Below are 22,703 nucleotides of genomic sequence, written 5' to 3'. Positions count from 1 at the left end.
AATCGCCAAAAATGAAATGACGTTAAACACTTACATATTTTGTCTTAATCTCATGTTAAATGTGTGCGTTATATATTTAATAATTTGATATTTTACAATAAAACAATCATCATCATATGTAATTATAATCTACCTAAACGTATTATCATAAATTAAATAGGGTAAACTTATTTAATATTGACTTTAATTATTTCAATCCATATCTTTGTAAAATATTATAATGATATTTGTTTAAATAATCATATATACTTGCTATTCTATATATCATATACACATTATTGATAAGATAAATTGCATAAAGTACTATTATTTTTACATTTGTTTATGTTGAAGTTCAGTTGAAACTTTGTACAAAGTATTTTTGTATATTTACTTAAATCCGTCTTGATCCAAACATCAAAACGCATAAATGTTCCAGTATCAAACTTGTGGGCAATTCTTTGAGTTAATATGGTAATTTCTTTTTGTAATTCCTTCTGTTTCTAATTCCATTATTAATTGCGGCCGCAACATAACCAGAAATGCCTGTGATACCTGGAAAAGCATAGCCAACAACCTTGAGAATTAATTGCTTCCTTCTTGGCGACAGCACTTTTCGACCACCTTTCCCATTGAATGTTCCTGAATACAGGTCTTCTTCAGAAAACATTTGCTTGGCCAAGCTCCAAGACAATTTAGAAATACTACCTTTATGCTCCAAGAGCAACTCATCAACAACATCTTTATGTAGAACAATTTCTGCGTGAGGAGGAACTGCACCCATATCATCAGCGCAACGGATTATCATCAAAGGCCGATTGCCGAATGATCTATTAACGCTAAGAGGTGTCCTATCAAAGTTACTGCTACTGTAATTAGGAACACCAATACCTCCACTGACACAAGAACCCTGACTGCCACCAGAAGTAAACCTAACACCACCAACAATTTCCATGTCTCCCCTACCATCAACAAAGCCAGATCTACCAACTATTTCTGCTGCCCTAGCACTATCAACAACACCAAATTGACCACCACCGACCATTCCTACAGCCCTACCATCATCAACAATGACAGACCTACCACCACCAACTATTCCTGCTGCCCTACCGCTATCAACACCATACTGACCACCACCAACTATTCCTGCTGCCCTAACACTATCAACACCATAATGACTACCACCAACTATTCCTGCTGCCCTACCACTATCAACACCATACTGACTACCACCAACTATTCCTGCTGCCCTACAACTATCAACACCATACTGACTACCACCAACTACTTCTGCTGCCCTACCACTATCAACAACACCAGACTGACTACAACCAACTATTCCTGCTGCCCTACCACTATCAATACCAGACTGACTAGCACCAACTATTCCTGCTGATCTACCACTATCAACACCATACTGACTACCACCAACTATTCCTGCTGCCCTACCACAATCAACACCAGACTGACTACGACCAACTATTCCTGCTGCCCTACCACTATCAACACCAGACTGACCACCACTAACTATTCCTGCTGCCCTACCACTATCAACAACACCAGATTGACTACCACCAACTATTCCTGCAGCCCTCCCACTATGAATGACACGTGACCGACCTATACAAACCATTTCTCCATCCTGCTCACTGTTGTGAACATCAGACTGATCACCACCAACTAATCCTACATTCAGATCACGAGAACCCTGACCGTCCACTGAAACACTTGAAAAACTATCTGCACCAACAAAACCAACATCGAAACTACCTTCCGCTGAAACACTTGAATAGCTATCCGCACCAACAAAACCAACATCCAAACTACTACAATCTAATTCAAACGTATCATCTGATGCTTGAACATCGTCCGTACCCTGACTGTCGTATACATTAACACAGATGTCAGATTCCCCTTTACCGATCAACTCATTTTGGTTTACAACTTTACTGACAGATTTACTTAAACTTAAAATCAATTGTTCTAGCTTGTCAATCTTCTGTGTAAAGACATCCAGTTTCTTGTTGACTGTATTTACACAAACAAAGTTTGCTATTTGTTCACATGTCACAAATGTCATTGCTGGCTCCGTCATGGTGCTTTTGTGCTCTTTGTCGTTTTGGAGAATGTCCTGGAGCACATCCCGCTGGTCACTGTTGAGGTGTTCAACATAGTTAGGAATTCTCATTGGCACTGCTCCAGGGCCATTGTGCAGGCTTGACTGGAGCAAAACATTTATTTGTCTCCCATTGGATCCCTGGAACAAAAAACAAAATGAGTTATGCATTGTTATATTTGGGTTAAGACACATTGAACAAGCAACTGAATTGGTTTCTCCCACAGAATAAATAAATCGTTGAGTTTCAATATAACTCTGAACTGATTAAGTGATTCTTACAAAATCAATGTAAGAACAACCAAAATTTGATTTTAACATTTAAAGAAAAAAGGTCACGTTGAAGGGCCCAATGGGGTAAAGTCTGAAATAAAGAATATAATATGAACATATAATAACGGTTTATACTGAGCATATTTTACGGGATATTTATTTATGGGTTTTGAAATAAGATTCATTATATAAATTTATTTTTGTTTGTTTGGCCCTTTTATTTTGACGACATTATTATTGAATGATCAATGTCTCTGTAATAAAGTCAACTTATCCGTAACAAGCAAAATAACTCAGACAGCGCGTCTCACGTTATTTCCTCTTATCACCCCTCAGTGAGGAGTTCAATCCCTACTTTTTTCTTTTTTTTTAAACATTGTTGTAATTAGTTTTCTATCTAATTTCCCTTATGCCTTTCAATAGTGAGAAACAGCTCTGGACATACAAAATTCCATAAGATTGCATTCAACTAAGGGGCATAACTTGATTTACCAAGATGTTTGTGCAACACTAGTCCACTACAGAATAATATTACATGTTATCTAAGCTGCCACGCAATACCTATTGAGAAAATATATTCTTGATTAATTAAAGGAACATAACTCTCGAGATACTAAGGCTGTCTAAATATTTGGTGGTGTACAGCAGCAGTATTATGATACATATTAATATTAACTTCGATGCACTAGTTACAGAAGAACCATGCAATATTTATTGAGAAACAGCTCCGGACAAAAAAATAATATCAATTAAGGGGGCATATCTCTCGAGAAACCAAGGCTATCCAACAATAGTTATGTGTGCACCACCAAAGCGTGTCATAACCTATCTGTTTTAAGGTTCAATATATTACCATGCAAATGTAACAGAGAATCATCTCTGAAGAGGAAACAAAAATTGGACATTCATTATTTTTGTATCAATTAACTCTGTAGTTATCAGGTCAATTTGTGAATCGCCATGATGACATTTATTTTATTGTTTCATGAAATTCCATGAAATAGTTACTGAAAAACAGCTCCGGAAACAAACGTGTGATGGACAGACAGATGAACAAGCAAATATGACCCAATGTTCTGACGAATTTCATGAAGACTGAGCAAGAATTCTGCTTTCACAAGTGTTAACACACACTATTATTTGAAGAAAGAGAATGGACATAGTGATATAAAAACTCAGATATAAACAAGGGTTATAATGACTGCAATAGACAATCCCAGAATCAATAAATTGTCCGCCGCAATATTGGCTATAACGTGACCCGCTACTCAAGACGGTACCAAAGAATTAGGCAGATTACAGCGTTATCATAGCGTACACCCGCTTTATTACAATAAACAGTACTGTATGACCTCGCACAGTGGAATTGAAAATGAGTGAAACATGATAGCAAGTGCCAATATGTATCACATCGTTAATCAATATAAGTTAAATAAGAAATATACACGATAGATTCATTAAATATATGCCTCTGCAACAATATTCAGTGACAACACATAATGTCGAGTTGGCATTTAAGCATACCTTTCAGTAATGCCTTTGTATAAATTTAAGTATTTCTTTATGGAATAAAATAATTCAAGAATAATTATAAAGGTTATATAAATATTTAAAGTTTGAAAAAAACATTGTTATTAACGAAGATATATCAACATACAAAGATTGGAAACATTTTGATAGATCTTTGATATTAATTAAATAGATTTAAGGTTGAGGTAGACAATTATATTGAAAATTATATATCTGCCTTAGTAAAGCCTGTATTATTTCTTCTTAAATGCCGTACTTTTATAGTTCCAGAGTTACTCATTAAGAAACTTTGTAAGATGAAAGACCGAAGCAGACTTTTTTTATTGAATAGTACATATGTTTGTTTGTCAGTTACAATTTCGTTATTAATATTTCCTTTGGAAGTTTCATTTTAAAGGTTATATATCAAATATGAAGTGAAAAAGTGGTTTTAGCCATATCTTTTTTTAAAACTCTCTTAAGCTCATGCAAAAATATCTAGCCGGAAATGATTTTAAGTGAACAAGTACCAGAGCTATTCATTTGCAAAAAAAAACAGTAAACTGTGCAATATGTCAGGACATGTCATACTTTTTTATTGAAAAGGTCGACATATCAGCTTTTGCCTTTAACTTTCTTATATTATTTAATTAATAAGGTTCACATGTAATATTAAAGTTTATTGCCTGAAATAAATTTGTTTGGGCTGTTCTCAATATTTACTTAACTTATTTCATTATTTATAAAATTTTCTTAATAACAGCTAAATTCACTATTGAAATGTTCAACATGAACAAGATGGAGCCTTAAATAAACTTAAATGGTTCCAATTGGGTTCTCTAGATTTCCTAAACTTAAATTATTTCTTATTAAATTTTGGTTATAAAGTCGAAATTTACGATTACAAAATAAAATAAAAAAATAAGTGATTTGTTTCTTCGTTAATTACAGATTATTAATTTCAGCAACATAAAGGTCTTAAAAAAAAACATCAGCAATAAAGGCGCAAACGAATCGCTTAATGTGAGACGATGTTCCAAGTGTGTATTAAAAGCATTTATGGGTATGCCCGTGACATCACATATCTGCACGTGTGTAGATGCCATAATTAAGATAAGATATCAGGTGTCACCTTTAAATAACATATTAAATGACAATCAAGACCTTACTTGTGCCAGGGACCTATACACATAGGTCCCTGTTTATGTTTTTTTTACTCTTAAAAGAATGCAGATACACCGTATTTCTACTAATAACGTAATATTAAAACTTATATTTATATAAAAAAACGAACTATTATGTGATTATCAGATCGATAACAGAAACTTTTTAAATCTTCAAATCTATTCAATAAAATTGTTTCGCTTCCTTATTTTGCTTAGAGACCTATACACAATATAGGTCCTTGTTTTGTTCTTCAGTATCGTTTGAGGCGTGCACGAGTATTCATGGGCGGTAATCCTGCAGTTATTTTTTTCTGGGATTGTCTATTGAATCATCTAAATAACTTCTTTTACTTACCTCTATTGTTGATGTTGCTTTTGGTGTGGACGCTGCTTTCGGTTCTCTAGTTTTAGGTGTAGAAGCTGCCTTTGGGGCTGACGTCCCTTGTTTCGTTTGTCCCTTTTGTGCAGTCTGTTAAAAGTAAAACACATGACAAATGATCAATTTCAGTCCATATTTTATATTGGTGTATGCTTTTTAACACAAATCCTGTACTTTTTAAATTATGCATAAGAATCCTTATACTAGTAAAAGCATGTTAATTATATTTCTTTTTAAGGTCTATGACAATAAATGTGGAAACCAACTTGTACATATGTATTTTTAGATGGATAATAATTAATTAAGTTAAGAATAGGTGGCTCACATCCAAGTATATTATAATTATATCTAGTCTATTAAATTTTCCTGAATAAATTTAAATTTAAACACTTTAGTTTCAATCAATTAAAGGACACAACTCTAAACTAAACAAATTATTCTGACTGATATTATGCAACAACCACCAAAGAGTGCTAAAACACAATTCTACCACGACATGTGACTTGTGTTAACACACACTATTATTTGAAGACAGAGAATGGACATGGTGATATAAAAACTCAGATATAAACAAGGGTTATAATGACTGCAATTGAATCATCTGAACTGAAACTTCCTTAACTTACCACTATTGTTGATGTTGCTTTTGGTGTGGATGCTGCTTTTGTTGCTTTAGTTTTAGGTGTAGAAGCTGCCTTTGAAGCCGACGTCCCTTTTTTCGTTTGTCCCTTTTCTGCAGTCTATTAAAACATGACAAATAATCAATTTCAGTCCATATTTTATATTGGTGTCTTCTTTTTAACACAAATTATGTACCCTTTGAATTGTACAACTTGTACATATGCCTTTTTAGAGGGATAATTAAGTTAAGAATAAGTGGCTCACATCCAAGTATAATTATATCTAGTCTATTAAATCTTAAAATAAATTTTAAATTTAAACCTTAAGTTCTGATGCTTGTTATCAAACTACTAGGGCTACGCCCTCGTGGTTTAATTACTATGCATCGAAACTCCAAACCGTTGGTTATTACCGCAATAACTCAATTTCAATCAATTAAGGGGACATGATTCTAGACCTGAACCCAACAAAACTTTGTACCACCACAAAATGAATTTCAAAAATTATTTTTAATGTTCCATGAACTTGCATGTGAAAGTAACTGAGAAACAGCTCCGGACAAAAAAAAATTCTCAATTTCAATCAACTAAAAGGGCATTACAGAATTCAATGTGTAACTGGTGTATGGATGGACAAAATGACATAACGACGGATAGACAATGCCACGGGTGAATCTTAATCATTAATCCAGTTTCAATTCTGTATCACTTAAATATTTCAAGTTATGCTCATAAAAAACCAAGTATAAAAATAACTAAGGGCAAAAACTAAAAATATGTAAAGGAAAAGATTCTTTTGCACTGCACTTCTCCTCCGTGATATCTTTCAACCTATTTCATATCACTAATCACCAAAGACAGGCGGACAGGGATGAATCTTAGTGCCTTATTCCATTCTTCTATTGACAGGGCATAAAACAAAACTGTAAGAAGACAGCGCGCTCGACTATTTTAGTGCTTGACAGAATAACGTTAGCCATCATGGGGAAATTGTTCATATTCAATAAGGTCCAGGTAATAAGTCATATTTTAAATGGAAGAGGACCATAATTGAAACATATTGATCGCTTTTATTATAAAGAAGTGGTACATTATAGACAATTCTGAGTTCAGGTATATTTTCAACATTCATTTCTATTGAACATTTGTAAAGACATAAAACAAACTAATAAGATTTTATTTCAAGTTTGATAGAAATAACTTGAGTGGACAGTCTTTCAAAAATAATAAAAATAAGAATTAGTTTTTTTTACCATGTTTCAAAAAAAAATGGGTTGGGGGATTCATCAATAATATGCATATTCTTAGTGGAAAAAAGGCCATAATTCTTGCAGTTGTCTGCTCTTGTTTATAGATTGGGGTCATGTTGGTAAAGAAGTATGCAAAATATAGAAGCAATATGTCAAGGGACATAGAAAATATTTGAGGTGGTACGCAAACTTTAACAAAGATTTATCAATAATATGCATATTATAAGTGGAAAAAGGGCCATAATTCTTAAAAAATGCTTGATACGGTTGTATGCTCTTGTTTATAGATTGGGGTCATGTTCATTGTTGGTAAAGAAGTATGCAAAATATAAAAGCAATATGTCAAGGGACATAGAAAATATTTGAGGTGGAACGCAAACTTAAATATTCTAACTTTCACGCTCACGCCGACGCTGGGGTGAGTAGGATAGCTCCACTATATATATTTCATATAATAGTCGAGCTAAAAACAGTCACAAAGTGATTCAAAACAGGTACTTACATTTCTTTTCTTGACATGCTGATTTACAGAAGAGGTTCTTTTCCGTTTTACAGACTGTTCAACTTCACCAGCGATATGATCGACCAAAACAATTGGTTGTAGGTTCTAAAAAAATGAAGAAAAAACATTTTCTCAGCTTTTTATGTCGTATGCCTTGCAGTATTGGAGGAGAAGTTCACTATACAACACATTGATTCAAAGGGTGTCGTTTAATTTGTTTCCAAATAGGATACTTATTATCCAGATCTTTGAACTCATTTGAAACTGCTTTAGGTGTCAGAGGAACTAAATTGCCAGCAATAAGGGACACAGCCTAAGACATAAGATGATGATATATAGTATACTAGTCATAACAGCTCACTCAGACCACATTGAAACAAGGTGATCAAATCAACAACTTAAATTGATGAGAAATCACAATTATCCTTAAGGTAACTACTTTGTTTACTGCCTATCATCTGTGAGTGTGGGCCTTACATATACTACTAACTCGACACATAATTGATAAGGTTACCTGCTGTTCAAGATATCCATTTGATGCACCTTTTTCTCGCTTTCGATCAATGAGCTGGCTCCTCGCTGATGAAGACCAAGTACGCTCCCAAGCATTCAGGGCATCTTTTGTCTCTAATAACAAAATAAAACAAGAGATGTGTTTGTCAGAAACACAATGCCCCTAACTGCCCCTAACTGCGCCGCTTTTATTTATTTTATTTTTACCTTGAAGGATGACCTTAACCTTTCACCATTCAAAATGTGAAGCTCCATGAGATACACATGCATGCCAAATATCAAGTTGCTATGATCAATATTGCAAAATTTATGACCAAACTTTAAGATTTTTAGGTTAAAGTTTTGGACAGACAGACAGACAGACAGACAGACAGACAGACAGACAGACAGACAGACAGACAGACAGACAGACAGACAGACAGACAGACAGACAGACAGACAGACAGACAGACAGACAGACAGACAGACAGACAGACAGACAGACAAACATTTATGATCTGCCATCATTCACCTAATGTAAACACTCACATAATCATCCTGCTTCATAAACTTGAAAAGAATGTGTATAAAAAAAGTATCAGCTGATAATAGTAATTCAGTTATCCTGTTGAACATATGTATCCATGTTTCTTTTGGGTTTAAAAATTAATATATTACCAATGCATGCATTATTTAATGGTTATACATAATAACATCATCATTTTATTCTGACCTTAAAGGAACTGTAAACCACTTATGTTGAAGAAAGAAAAGTTCTAAAAGTATTTTTTACAATTATAAGTTTATATTGATTAAAATATCACGACTGGTATATTACATTTCTTGGAAAAAAGTTCATATTTTCAGTATATTCGGTAATATAAGTCGCGAAAATAGGTGACATAACGATATACACACTATAAATAACTCAAGTACATTGATCATTTTATATATAAAATATATACAATTCAATATGCATGCGCAATTTGCATTCCTGGGATTACCACGTGACGATGAATCATTTATTTTTGTATTTATTTATTTGACCTGGGTATGCATACCCACTAAAAATAAATAAATACAAAAATAAATAAAAAATAAAAAAACAACTTGGTAATGTAACATACTAGTTGTGATATTTTAATCAATATAAACTAATAATTGTAAACAAATACGGTATTAATAATATAATTTTAGAACTTTTCTTTTTTAGTCATTCACAGTCCCTTTAAACTATGATCTTAATAAGCTAAGTGTAACCTTGACCTTTGAAATAATGACCTGGGTCTAATCTGTGCATCACTAGGAAAACATTATATCAATATTGCCTTCATAAAACGTGTTGATGCCAAATTATTGTTCGTACATACCGGCCAGATTTACGATTTCACATAGGTGATTCCCACTTTCTTTCAGCTCAAACTGTTGGCCAATGGCTGCATTCTCTGGCAGTTGACGTCTATGGACAACAGCCGTAGTACCATCACAGTCAAACAAAAGCAACGCATACTTGTATGACATCCTGAAATGAAGATGCCACAATATTTAAATGCCTACAGTTGAGACTCATTTCTAGTCAGGATCATTAAATGAATTATCTTTGCCTTGTGGTTTCGGAGAAGAATGTTTTTGAAGTTTTTACTATATACATTATGTCATACATTTTTGTATAAACACATTGGCAGAATCTATGCATAAGTCCACTTGACGATGTTGTATGCAAAATATTATTGCTCTGTGTTTACTTTATACATAGAGGGAGAACACATTCCGCTCCAGGGCGATCTAATTTTGACCATAAATAAGTAAATCTTTGTAGAGGCACACTTGACGATGTTTTATGCCAAATATCTAAGCTCTATACCCTGTAGTTTAAGGGAAGAATATTTTTGAAGTTTTTACTATTTGCATATAGGGAAAACACATTCGGCCCAAGGACGGGGCTAATTTTGGCCGCAGGTCCGTAATTTGAAAAAAACCTTTGTAGAGCCCCACTTGACAATGTTTCATGCCAAATATCTATGCTCTGCGTCTTATGATTTAAGAGAAACAGATTTTTTGAAGTTTTTACTATATGCATATAGGAAAAATACATTTGTCCGCAGGGCAGGGCTAATTTTGGTCCCAGGTCCCTAATTGCTAGTTCTAGACCTTGTGGTTTCAGAGAAGATGTTTTAAGTTTTCATTTTTAAAATCTTTTTTAAGCTCTGGTGAACTACGTATGCAACAGACAAAAACAATTTGAACAACTTTGAAAAAGGGTCACCCTAGGAACGTTCTTGCGAAGTTTCATTAAATTATGCCCAGCGGTTCAGAATGAAAAGTTATTTGAAGTAAAACGTTTAAAGCATGCATGGATGACGGACAACATGGTATCCTAAAAGCTCCCTATGAGCACTATGGGCTCAGGTGAGCTAATAACCACAATGTGACAGTACATTGCACAAACCAGACATTCTAAGTATCATTACCTTTCAAAGAGTAAATAAAAAGTAAAACAAAATGATTGTAGTAAATAACACCTGAGATTCATTAGAGAACAGACTATTGACTATTAATGTGAAAATAATATGATATGTTTAATAAAGTTTGAAAAAAGTACAACGCCCTAACACTTCTATCCACTGTGCAAATACTATCAAATGACTCCCTTTCTACAGTATTAGTTTTTTATTCTTTGACTAAGCAAACTGGGAATCCGCAATGTGGTATTCATCCACTTGAATAAGGCATATTCCAATGTTTACTTATACAATATAGCCAGTTTAAAACCAGCATGTACTTAATAAACAAAATGGTAAATATTATGTGAAAACAACTATCCTTTATTAGTCTTCCCTTAATTAAATTATGCTTCCTGTTTTATTTCATACTAGAATTACTTTTGCTAAATAGATATCACTGATGACCACTGTGCATGCCAGTCTCATTCCAATCTGCTGCACTGGGACCACCCCACTGTGTTTACAGCTGGGCATGTTTAGCCTCTGGGCATCTGTTCTCAATTATAAAAGATGGCAATAACCCCAGAGAAAAAAACAGTTGTAAATGCAAGCTATATGAGCTTCTTAATATTGTAAAGCTAAATAAAACATACAGTACTGAGATCATTATCCATGAACTCATGTGTAAAGCATATAGTATTAAAAACATGTTAATAACATTCAGCGCTTTTTGTCAGCTGATTTTATAGCCATTATTCAGTCATGTTCTTAATGGTAAAAGACATCTTTTTTCCTTACATCAGTAAAAATTTAATAGTTTTATTTTTAGAAGTTTAGAAGAATATTTTTTCTGTGTAGAAAAAAAAGACTGCTAAGTTGAAACAAGACGATTTCCAAGCAATGAGGTCCCCTACCGGCTCCACCATTGTAAGATTATTATTTTTTGTATTTGTTGACGTAGCAACCAGAATTTTTGCTGAGAAACAAAATTAAATGACATGCATGATCTCCATATTGGCATCTGTCCATGTTTCAAGTTTCATGAAAAACTATGAAGAACTTTTAATGTTATCGCAGGATCCAGAAAAGTGTGACAGACAGACCGACGGACGGACAGAGCGCAAACCAGAAGTCCCCTCCGTTGAAACCGGTAGGGGACAATAACCATTTAACAGATTGGTTTACAATGATCTCATTAATTTTACAACAATTAACCCAAAAAATACCTAATTTTCACAATTGATAATTTGGTTTTCAAATATCAGATATTTTCTCAATTTTGGGTGAATTGAATTATTTTTCTTAATATAACAATTTTTTAACACAATGTGCTTTGTTAGCTAATTTAATAAATGAACAACTGCATATGGATGAAATTACTGACAAAAATATACAAATTGAAGTCAAAATCTTAACACTGTGTCCTATTTGGATGCGAATCCATTCCTTCAGACCCCACTCACTTGAAAGCTGTTCCTGCCATGACACAACCATGATCAGACGTGTGCAAGCAGAACTTTATATACATTTCATCCATTAAATAAGTATTTTTGTAGTGCCCACAACCTTATAATATACTAAAATAAGTTATGTTTCTGATCATTTTATTCATGCAAAAATGGACTTATAACCCTATGAAGTAATATTTACTTGTCTCATAATTTATATAATATTGATCCTAAACACCTAAAAATCCTGAAGCAATTTCAATAACTTTGATAATATCCCAACCTATATAAGTTGTTTAGTTATTTTATTAATACATGTTTATCTATTATAATACAGCGTAAAAGTCATTGCTAAAGTATTGATTCATGTAAAATAGAATATTCTGAGAATTAACAATACCGCAAAAATCATGAAAACACACATGTAATGCATTACTCCGTTCATAGAATAGAAGAGTTTCACATTCCTATATTAAGCGAGTTAAATGACTCAATAATTTATCCATTTAAAAAAAAACAATGTGACACCTTATGTACCAGTCCATTTATGAACCAGGCCTTTTATGTACCACTTTGAAACTTTACGAACTACCTATAAACGCTGTATTATGTGAATTTGGATTTAGACATCAAACTGGGAATGGACATCATTTTGGTGATTTTCACAATCAAAACTGTTCATTTCATGATCTGAATTTATTTTTGTAATATTTTATCTATAAGCTTAATAAGCAATTTTCTGCCTTTTTCCAGGGATGTATATTAGAATAAATCTAATATACATCCCTGCTTTTTCATTAGCAGTGATTGTATTTTTTATCATTTTTACTGTATTTTTATGTTATGAGGATTTAACATATAAAAAAAAACAATAAAATATCCACTTTGTGTTATAGTAAAGTCAGTTTAAATGATATTATATATGCAAGTATCTATTTTAATTATAGTTTGTCAAACTAAATAAATAGAACATGTAAAACTGCATATTATGCACTGTTTATTCCCAAATTGATGTCTTATTCCAAGTTCACATAATACTGTGTTTATATATTATATACCAGTAGGTGTTATTGTCCATTCATTCATCAGTATGAATGGGCAATAATTACCTGTGCAAACAACTATGATTAATTTGGTTCAAGTGTTGATTGAGTCAAATTTGAGTTAATCAAATATTGATCCCACTAAAACATTGCAATTCATTGTACTGAATCAATTATTTCTTTCTATCTGAAAAGTTTTTGTAATTTGGAAAAAAGTTTAATAAAACTTGATAAAATTAATTTGTTCGCGTAAATATTAAAAAAAAAATGTATCAGATATAAAACTGAGTAACTAAGTATCTCAGTTCTTACTAAATTAAATATTGTTGCATTATATTTTATATCTGTTTTGTTATTGTAAAGAACCAAAAATTTGAATCTAAAAATGTTGAAAATAAAAAAAAACGAAATAATTGAAAATTTGTTCACATAAGTAGTCATAAACTAATTTTGTTTCCATTGTGAAGAACCAAAAATTTGAATCTAAAATAAATGTAGATGATAAAAAGAATATTGAAATCAGAATTGAAATTTGGGATAGAAATGAAATGGATTTTAATCATTTACTTCAATTTCAGGTAAGAACAATGACTCATTTATTACTACTGGGGCTAATAATATACACTAAGAAACTCACTGACACTTAGACAATCTGACAAACAAATATAATCTATGGCAATATATAAAGAAGTGAAACTCCAGAAGCCTAACTTCATAAATAATATCACAACAAATACATTTAATTAATAACACACATTAATATTAAACCATATATTATTTATCTCTATATATTGTATATATGGTACATTAAGTGTAAGATAGTGGTACATAAAGTGCCGGTACATAAACAGACTGGTACGTAAGGTGTAACATTCCAAAATCGAGGCTCTGTATGTCAGCGATATACATTGCTTTTACAGCATTCTGATTACGTAGATGTTTATTAAATTTGAAACCTTTATAACAGTTTTACCACTAGGGGGAAGGTGACAGTCCTTACAATGGAGAATGTTAAGACAAATGGAGGATCTTTTCATACAAATTAATTTGCTAGGAATGTAAAAATTCAAGTTTTTCTAAGTTTAGTCTTTTTTTTTTAAATAAAGCTTACCTTGAGAAAGGAATTAGCTATATGGAAAAATATTTACCTTTTGAGCAGGTTTATTGAGCTGAATTGTAAACCCAAATAAGCCTTAAACATCACTGTATAATAATGACTTATTTCATTCTAGCATTAGGCGACTACCACTGCAAATTCTATCAATATATCCATCTTTAAAGTAAGATGAAACTATAAAGTAACACTGTCGTTTTCATTGTCAAGATTTGTTTAAGTTAAGCATTATTGTGAAGGAACACTAACCTTCAATCAACTCCTTTTATCCAAATGAATTTCACAATCTCACAACAAAACAAGAATGGTATATTAACAATGCATTAAAATGGATCTCCTGATGGTGTGTGCGCTTGGTTGCAGAATTGCAATGTAGTAAATTTATTAAAACTGGGATCAAATAGTCTCACCTGACAGCAATTTAATTGACAAATACACAGTGAAGTATTAAACAGATGTTAAAACAATAAGAAAGGAAACGGGGGCTCTTCTCACTGTGACATGTTGTTCTAACAGTACCCTCCACAGTGAGAAGGGTCCTTTCACACCTCTTGGCTAGGACCATTTCCTGGAGCCTAATTATTGATGGGTACCCATTTATGCATTACTTGTGGCAATAACTTAAAAAATAAGTAGATAAGTAAACTATTCAATATCAAATATATTTTACATAACATTAATATTTACAGGGCTTTTTTTCCTTCTTTGCAAGTGGCCCTGGAAGGACATTTTAAAATGTTGATAGGGACAATTCACAAACCTAACATGGCCGTGAATTTTTTTACAAAATTGGCCGTTTTTTCACAATTTTAACAATTTCACGACTCAGTTTTTCACAATTTTAAGAAGTTCGCGACTCAATTTTTCACAATTTTGAATAGTTCACGACTCAATTTTTCACAATTTTGAAAAGTTCGCAACTAACTTTTTCACAATTTTAAAAAGTTCGCGACTCATTTTTTCACAATTTTAAAAAGTTTGCCACTCATTTTTTCACAAAGTGAGGGGGCCAGGGCCGCTTCACAAAGTAAGGAAAAAAAGCCCTGATTTAATTCTTCTATGTATAAAGTATTATGAAACTGGAGCTTCAACAGTGCTATTCACTATTATAATTGAATTCCAAAGTTCAAACTGTAATTCATCTATAAAAATGCATCTTATATATGGTATTATATGCAGCTTTGTTTCACTATAGATTAATTCACTTTGTTAAAAACACATCAACATGTGAATTTTAAAGCATACATGCAATTATGAACAGTGACATAAAATATTAATTAGAAATGTAGCCATAACACTTTTTAAACAACTTGGTATACATCTTTTACTATGGATAAACAGGTGCAAGTCATTAATTTATGAAATATCCATGTGGATGGGATGATGAGTCTTTTGTACAAATGGTATTTGTCCTAAAGAAGTCAATTGATTTCCTTGTTTTAATGTTATTAATATTTTAAATGGTATGTTTCACTTTGAAAATGACTTTGGGTTATGCCAATGAAATATGTGTTGAATTAAAATAATCAGCAAGTGGCCACTTCAATATTCTGGCCTTTTCATTTTAACATTTCCTAGTACGAAGTCAAGAAGATTATCAGATAGCCCCAAGCTAGTGGACCACAAGTTTTATTGGGCACCCTACTGTGCCCTGTCTGCAGTCCCAAGCATTCAACACAACTAAGCATATTCAGCTTCAGCAATGAGCTGCTTAATCTCTCTAAAGATGGTCTTAAACTGTTGGTATTGGACAGCATTTGTATCACCATTTTAATTGACCATGAACAAACTAGAGCTCATGTTTACAAACCTATTTAAAATTAATTTCAATTTGATTGTGAACTTACTTTTAATGGTAATTCATTGTTGTTTGTCAAGCAATAATAAATTTTCAGTGTCACACAGTGTGATACTGCGTCAGAAAATGCAAACTCTGACTATGACTCATAACTGTAAACAATGTAAAATTTGGAGAAAAACAAAAACAAATTGTAATTAATGTTCTTCTTGTATATTAATTGAAAAAAATGTTTTACTGCTAGCCACACTAATCAATCAAGTTTTTCAAATAGGCTTTTAAATGCTGACACAACCATTATTTATATGTAAATAGGAATGTTACATGCAAAGTATGATTTGATCAATCAATGCAAATAACATATAAACAAACATGCATATAATTTTAAGTATGTGTATTTTACGAAATACGGACATTAACTTGTTCATGACTTTTCACTAGGCGGACAAATAACCAGCCAGAAAAAATACAGGGCATAAAATTACCCGTTCATTAACAGTTGAGGGCGGACATTTACCCTGCTGTGAATAACGACGAAGAGAAATCCGGGTATTTTTGTAGTTAATTCATGCATGGTATATCGCGAATATTAACAAACTGTGGGCACTGTTTTATATATAATTTTAATTATGTCGTTTGTAATCACACAAACAATTGAAGGATAGCCAAGGCAAAGCAAATCAGATAATTAATCCATTTAAATGTTAAAAACCAAAATGTCCTTACTACTTATTAATACTCAACATGTGCTTTTTAAATCCGACTCCTGTCTACAGCTCAATAAGTTGAGAAAAGAAATTTAATCTTTATTTTAAATAGTAAGCCTGAATACGACTTTTGTCTATAGCATAGTGAAAACAATAAACAGGATATCTACAAGTAAATAAGGGGCTGGGTAAATGTCCGCACAGAACTTTTAACGCTTGGGTAATTGTCCGCATTGTAATTTTTCTGGCCGGGTATTTGTCCGCCGAGTCAAAAATAATGAACAGGTAAAGGTCCCACCAGGTAAATGTCTTTGTCTATTTTATCCGTCAATAATAATTATTTTTTCCCATCATAAATTATTTGTGTTATTACCATCTTGATTAATTCTAACTACCAACTATCTTTCAAATGGGTAAATTATCTTGATAACGATGTTTGAGATTCACCGCTTGAATATATAATGTAGTGATACTAATGTGAGCATGTAATATGCAATATGTTTATTATTGCTTCAAACAGGAAAATTGAATTACGTGTCAATGGTTATCGAACAGTTTGAATAACAGTAATGAACTATATATTATGCAGGTTTTTTTTCCACTTTTTGGGAAGATAGCCCATGGCTTTGGAATTGGGAATTTTATCGGCGTTTTCAAGAAATTTGGAAAATAAATTCAGGATTAAAAAAATTTCGCGCAAAAAGTCTACTGAATTGGGGAAAACTAGTTTGATATAAGTTTTAATAATAATTCAGATTAACAGAATAAAATCAAATAAATCCTTATTGTAAACTTTTTTTAGATGTAATTGAAATAAAATTGAGATAAAATAATCATTAGACACTTAAAAAAAAAATAAAAAAGAAAAATTTTTTTTTTTTGGAAATTGGGATTTTTTTTTACCAAATTTTGAGAAAAAAGTATACTTTTTGCCATTGGGAACATAGTCGTTATTCGGCTATAAAATCGGGCCAAAAAAAACCTGTTATGTATATGGTGTGTAGCCGAATTTCTAAAGGTAAGTGGTCTGAGACAACACCGCACAAACAAACAAAAACAGTAATACAATTAATCAAAAACGCAAATCATACAAGGGTTATTAAAGAATATTAATAAACTTACCATTTCTGTTGTTCATTGTGTATGGTAAATCCTTGTTGGTGGCATTCTCTTCATTTTCGCAATTATACATGAGCTCCAATTAATCTCTGTCTATAAAACAGCTAAATTTCAGTAATTGCTTTCATTGTCATACCACATCAAACAAAACTGCTGCATTGTATAGCTATGGCTTGTCTCCGGACATGGCTGTCACAGTGTGTGCAGACTTCATTTTGAATTTGCAGCACATTGAGTCGTACTTTTCTCTTATAAAATCTGAAACACAAGAATTCATATTAAAATACCCGTGTCTTTCTTTTGAACAATTATTAGACATTGTTAATGTCATGGAAACATGAACAGGGCTGGGTATACACTTGAAAGCACCATCTATTAAAGTAAATTTGTGCATAACCAATGTATTCACAAATATTTTTTACAAGTGTTGATTAGTTCTTTTCTACATGTGCTTGCCAGACCATACAACTAGAGTTTCAAATAACTTGCACGGACCAACATTTTCCAGGGGCAATATGACATCCATTAATGCTGTAACACTTTGGATTTGAGAAATATCAAGTATATACAGACAAATAATTTTTCTGAAAAACATTTATCGTTTGTTGATCATTGGCATGGCCTAATATTTCATAAGTTAAATTGCTACCCTGGAGGAGTGTGTTTAAAAGCCTTAAGGCCCAATTGTGTGCGAAACAATAAGAAAAAAATATAATAGGATTATACAAACTTAAGTTGATAAACTCGTATTTGTTTATTGTACTAATGTGGATTATGTTCGATAGCTGGGGTATTTTGATAGTTTTACTCTTGTAAAAATCTGCACTGAACGTTCGGTCAGACAAGAGCCGACCTAGCCTTTCTTCGAGTTTGAGGAGTGTTTTATAGTAGTTTATGTTGGCAAATAGCCGTTTGTGTCATTGTTCGTCACGAGGCAAACTTTACCAACAAAATGGTACATAGTTTACGAAAATCGACCGCCCTTTAGGTATATAATGGCTTTAAAATGTTGCTGTAGGTGATTTTCCTGTGTCCAGAGATACATACCTTGTATATATATATATATATATATATATATATATATATATATATATATATATATATATATATATATATATATATATATATATATGTCATCTTAAGCCTAACTCTTATTTGTATGCCCCCTTCTTCAAAGAATCGGGGTATATTGTTTTTGACCTGTCTGGCTGTCTGTCATTCTGTTTGAATGTCTGTCCCAAAACTCTAACCTACCCGTCAATAATGCAAAAGTTATGACAATACTTCAACCTACCGGTAGCCTACCGAAAGGTTAAAGTAGTGTCATAACTTTTGCATTATTGATGACAGCATCTTGATATTGGACATGCATTTGCATCTCATGGAGCTGCACATTTTGAGTGGTGAAAGGTCAAGGTCATCCTTCAAGGTAAAAAACAATCCAAGGGAAGTAATAAGCTTTAAAAGGGAGATAATTTCTAAACCTGCCAGATGATAAATAGAAATTTTATTTCAAAGCGGCGCAATAGGGGGCATTGTGATTCTGACAAACACATCTCTGTTTTTTTTTGTTTATTTGTCTTAAAACAAATTACATTTTATTGGTTTGTTCAGTTACATATTTTATGTCAATGATGTAAAGGTTTTGTCCCACAATAATGATTATTTGCAGACATGTACAACTCATGTTATCTACAACAGACATCTTATTATTTTTTGCCCGTAAATTAGGTAGCACCTATAATCATATTAGTGTAGGAGGAGATATTGGCCAGGACGGACGGACGCACGGACATACGGAAGGACAGCGGAGATAACCAAAATATCCCCACCTTTGTTTCAAAAAGCATGGGGATAATTTAAGAACGATTGGACGGAAACATTAAACAGTGCTCACACGAAAGCACGTGCGACAGTTGGATAGCCTTGGCCGTCTTCGTAGATATACAATGTTCAATGTAGTTCCGGAGTATTCAGATTAACCCAACAACACCAGGCGTCACAAGGACAAACAACAATTGAGGAAGACATATGAGAACAAACAGAAAAGTCAGCGCCTGCCCGTTGCCAAATATACGTGTGCTTGTACTTTAACTATGGAACGGCGCATGTAAAATCAATATAGCTAAAACACTGACACATTGATAAATGTCAAACTGTGACACTTATTTTATTAATTAATGAAAACTTAAGGTACAAACTTGCTTACATGTGTGAACAATCAACTGTTTATACCCCAATATGCATATGATAATATATGGGGAACGACCCCGGGGCGAATGGACACAGGGCGAATGTGAAACTAGGGCGAACGGACCCGATACCGTGTTTAAGTGACTTGGCCACGCGCCCAACACCTGTGAGTCAGAAATGCAGTCATGAAGATTTTTAGTTTTAAAAAGTGAATATTTCAACTTACATATTAAACCGTCACAACCAATCAATTAATAATCAATTATTTTAAATGATTCAACTTGACAGAGTAGTAAACAGTAACAGTACACTTATAACTAACGCGTTTTAATTAAAAGACGATCGTCCCACAATTCGCGAAAATAGGTTGCCCTTTTTAAAACAATATTTGTGTGGTTAGAATTATCACTGACTAACATTTTAATGAATTCTTATGTCATTTTAGTGTACTTACATACGATATAAACGAACATAACGGCTATCATTGAATAAAAAACAACAAAAAAAAAACGACACTTTCCTTCTTTTTCCCTCAATTGTTTAGGTGTTCTTAAAATATTTTAGTTGTAAAAAACTGTTTCCATCGATATTAATTACGAAAAATTTCGTCGTTAACAAACACGGGAATTAAGTCGGAAAATAAAATTGTGAGCGTGTCTCACGTCGATCCCCTCATCTACATGTATTATTGAATTATGTTTATTCCACAAACAGTATCATATTTTTTATGTTTGTTTCAGTATTTTTGTTAGGATTTGCAATAAGAGATGATATTTTTTAAATATATTTTAGTTGGATACACAATAAAAGTTAAAAATAATAATAATGTTCAAACTGAAAATAACATATAATCACAAAAAATACATTGACCAAGCGGGATTCGAACCAGAGACCTTTCGATCAGCATCCTACCACTAGACCACTGTTGCGACTATAGCGTAAAATGGATAACACAGAGATAACCAAATATCTATAACACACAGATAAGCGAGAATCTATAAATACATATTTTAGGACACACTTACCTGTGTTAGGCTCCGCCCATTCAGCGCTTTTTCAGCGGTTTGGACGAATGCGCATGCGTAGCGATTAATCGCGTTAAATCGCTTAAAAAGTGGTTGCGCAATTCAGCGGATGAAAACCGATTAAATCCGTTTAAAACGCGTAATAACCGCTGAAAATCTATTAAGCGCTTAAATCGGTTTAAAACGCGTATTTTTTAGCGATTTTTTACCGATTAATCGCGGAACACAATCGCTAACTCTACTGTATTCGGGCTGAATCCGACTTGTTGGAAAATACCATATTATAAACATTGCTTACTGCTAAAACTGTGTTTAGTATTCATTCACTGCATCTATTTGTTTTTGCATCGGTACATTTATTTGGTATATTGCATCAACACTATAATTCATTTCGGGTAAGAAAAGTTATTCAAAAGGTTTTGTACAGCTCTTTAATGAAGCAATTATTCCATAGCTGGGTAAACTGGTCCTTCAACGAATTCTGACACAGCAATTACTGTTGAACGTGACACAATATATCTAATGAGGAATTATCCGTGACCAAAGTCTGACAGTTTGGTTCATTAAGTGATATATAGGAATTTCGTTTAGTCAGACGTATTTCAATCAATCACTCAAATGCCTAATTGAATAGTTGTTTTTCTACTTTCCAGTTCGATTTTGATGATTCAAATGATTAATTTAAGAAGAATTGGTACCGGGGAATTACTTAAAAAAGATTTACAACATAATGCCCATTCGTACATTCTAAGACTCATTCATTCAACACGTCTTCTACAATTTTTGAAAGTCCCAACTTATCTGTTATGTGAATACCACACATAATTACATTTTTGTGTTTTGCAATGAATACGAGTATGTCGATATCGGCGTACACGTCGTGCTTTTGATTCATTGCAGAAGGAATCATTCAAATTATGGTACCAGTACAAAATAAGTTATGTATTCGTATATATTCATGAGTGTGTATAAGTTCCGGAAAATCAAATACTGACATTCATATTAAATGTTATAATATCGTATAAGTAGACATGCTCATGTGTATGTTGGAAAAAGCACTTGATACGTTTCGTTTTTTTAGCCGTTAAACAGATTTTCGAATGTATTTAAGTTTACATCCGCAACACGTCAAATTATAGTTTTTGTCGTCAAGTGTAAGCTTAGAATAAAAACATGAACCTAATTGCAATTTCGAAACAGTTAGTATCATTATGTGTGTCGTTGTGACGACCACATCTCAGTACGGTGTCGTGTATATTCAATTGATTAAACAATGCTTAAGGTCGTAGTGGCGTAGTTGACATTTTGTCCGCCTAGCAACCGGGAGGTCAGGGGTTCGATCCCCACTTTGGGAGCGTTCTTTAGGTCTCCCACATACACACCAAATACAGGTTATAGTCCGAGGAAACGGAGTCGAGAGAGTTTCAAATGAGCCTTAGGCTTTTGATGCAATCGAGCTAAAATAAATAGGTTTAAACTAAACAACTATTCAAATGTGTAATTATTTATATATAACACCAACACTT

At 32.8% G+C, this 22,703-nt stretch overlaps 1 protein-coding gene across 4 annotated transcripts; it reads right to left on the bottom strand.

Annotated features, from left to right (window-relative positions):
* Positions 1 to 406: 406 nt before the first annotated feature.
* On the bottom strand, positions 407 to 20,705 carry LOC127836314 (keratin, type I cytoskeletal 9-like). Of its 4 annotated transcripts, XM_052362839.1 has the most exons (9): positions 20,607 to 20,704; positions 17,963 to 18,217; positions 9,657 to 9,808; positions 8,309 to 8,421; positions 7,795 to 7,899; positions 6,049 to 6,162; positions 5,399 to 5,512; positions 1,456 to 2,236; positions 407 to 1,215 (listed from the first exon to the last, which is right to left on the bottom strand). In XM_052362839.1, the coding sequence occupies exons 3-9, from the start codon at positions 9,805 to 9,807 to the stop codon at positions 446 to 448; spliced, it is 2,148 nt and encodes a 715-aa protein (XP_052218799.1). In that variant the 5' UTR covers position 9,808; positions 17,963 to 18,217; positions 20,607 to 20,704; the 3' UTR covers positions 407 to 445. The 4 variants fall into 4 exon arrangements, with proteins under 4 accessions (XP_052218799.1, XP_052218796.1, XP_052218797.1 ...); XM_052362836.1 differs by having other exon boundaries at positions 407 to 2,236; positions 20,607 to 20,705; XM_052362837.1 differs by lacking the exon at positions 20,607 to 20,704 and adding an exon at positions 19,857 to 20,586 and having other exon boundaries at positions 407 to 2,236.
* Positions 20,706 to 22,703: the final 1,998 nt, after the last annotated feature.

This window comes from Dreissena polymorpha, chromosome 6 (assembly GCF_020536995.1).
Source record: "Dreissena polymorpha isolate Duluth1 chromosome 6, UMN_Dpol_1.0, whole genome shotgun sequence".
Lineage (NCBI taxonomy): Eukaryota > Metazoa > Mollusca > Bivalvia > Myida > Dreissenidae > Dreissena > Dreissena polymorpha.
This window is presented reverse-complemented; position numbering and strand designations above follow the sequence as displayed.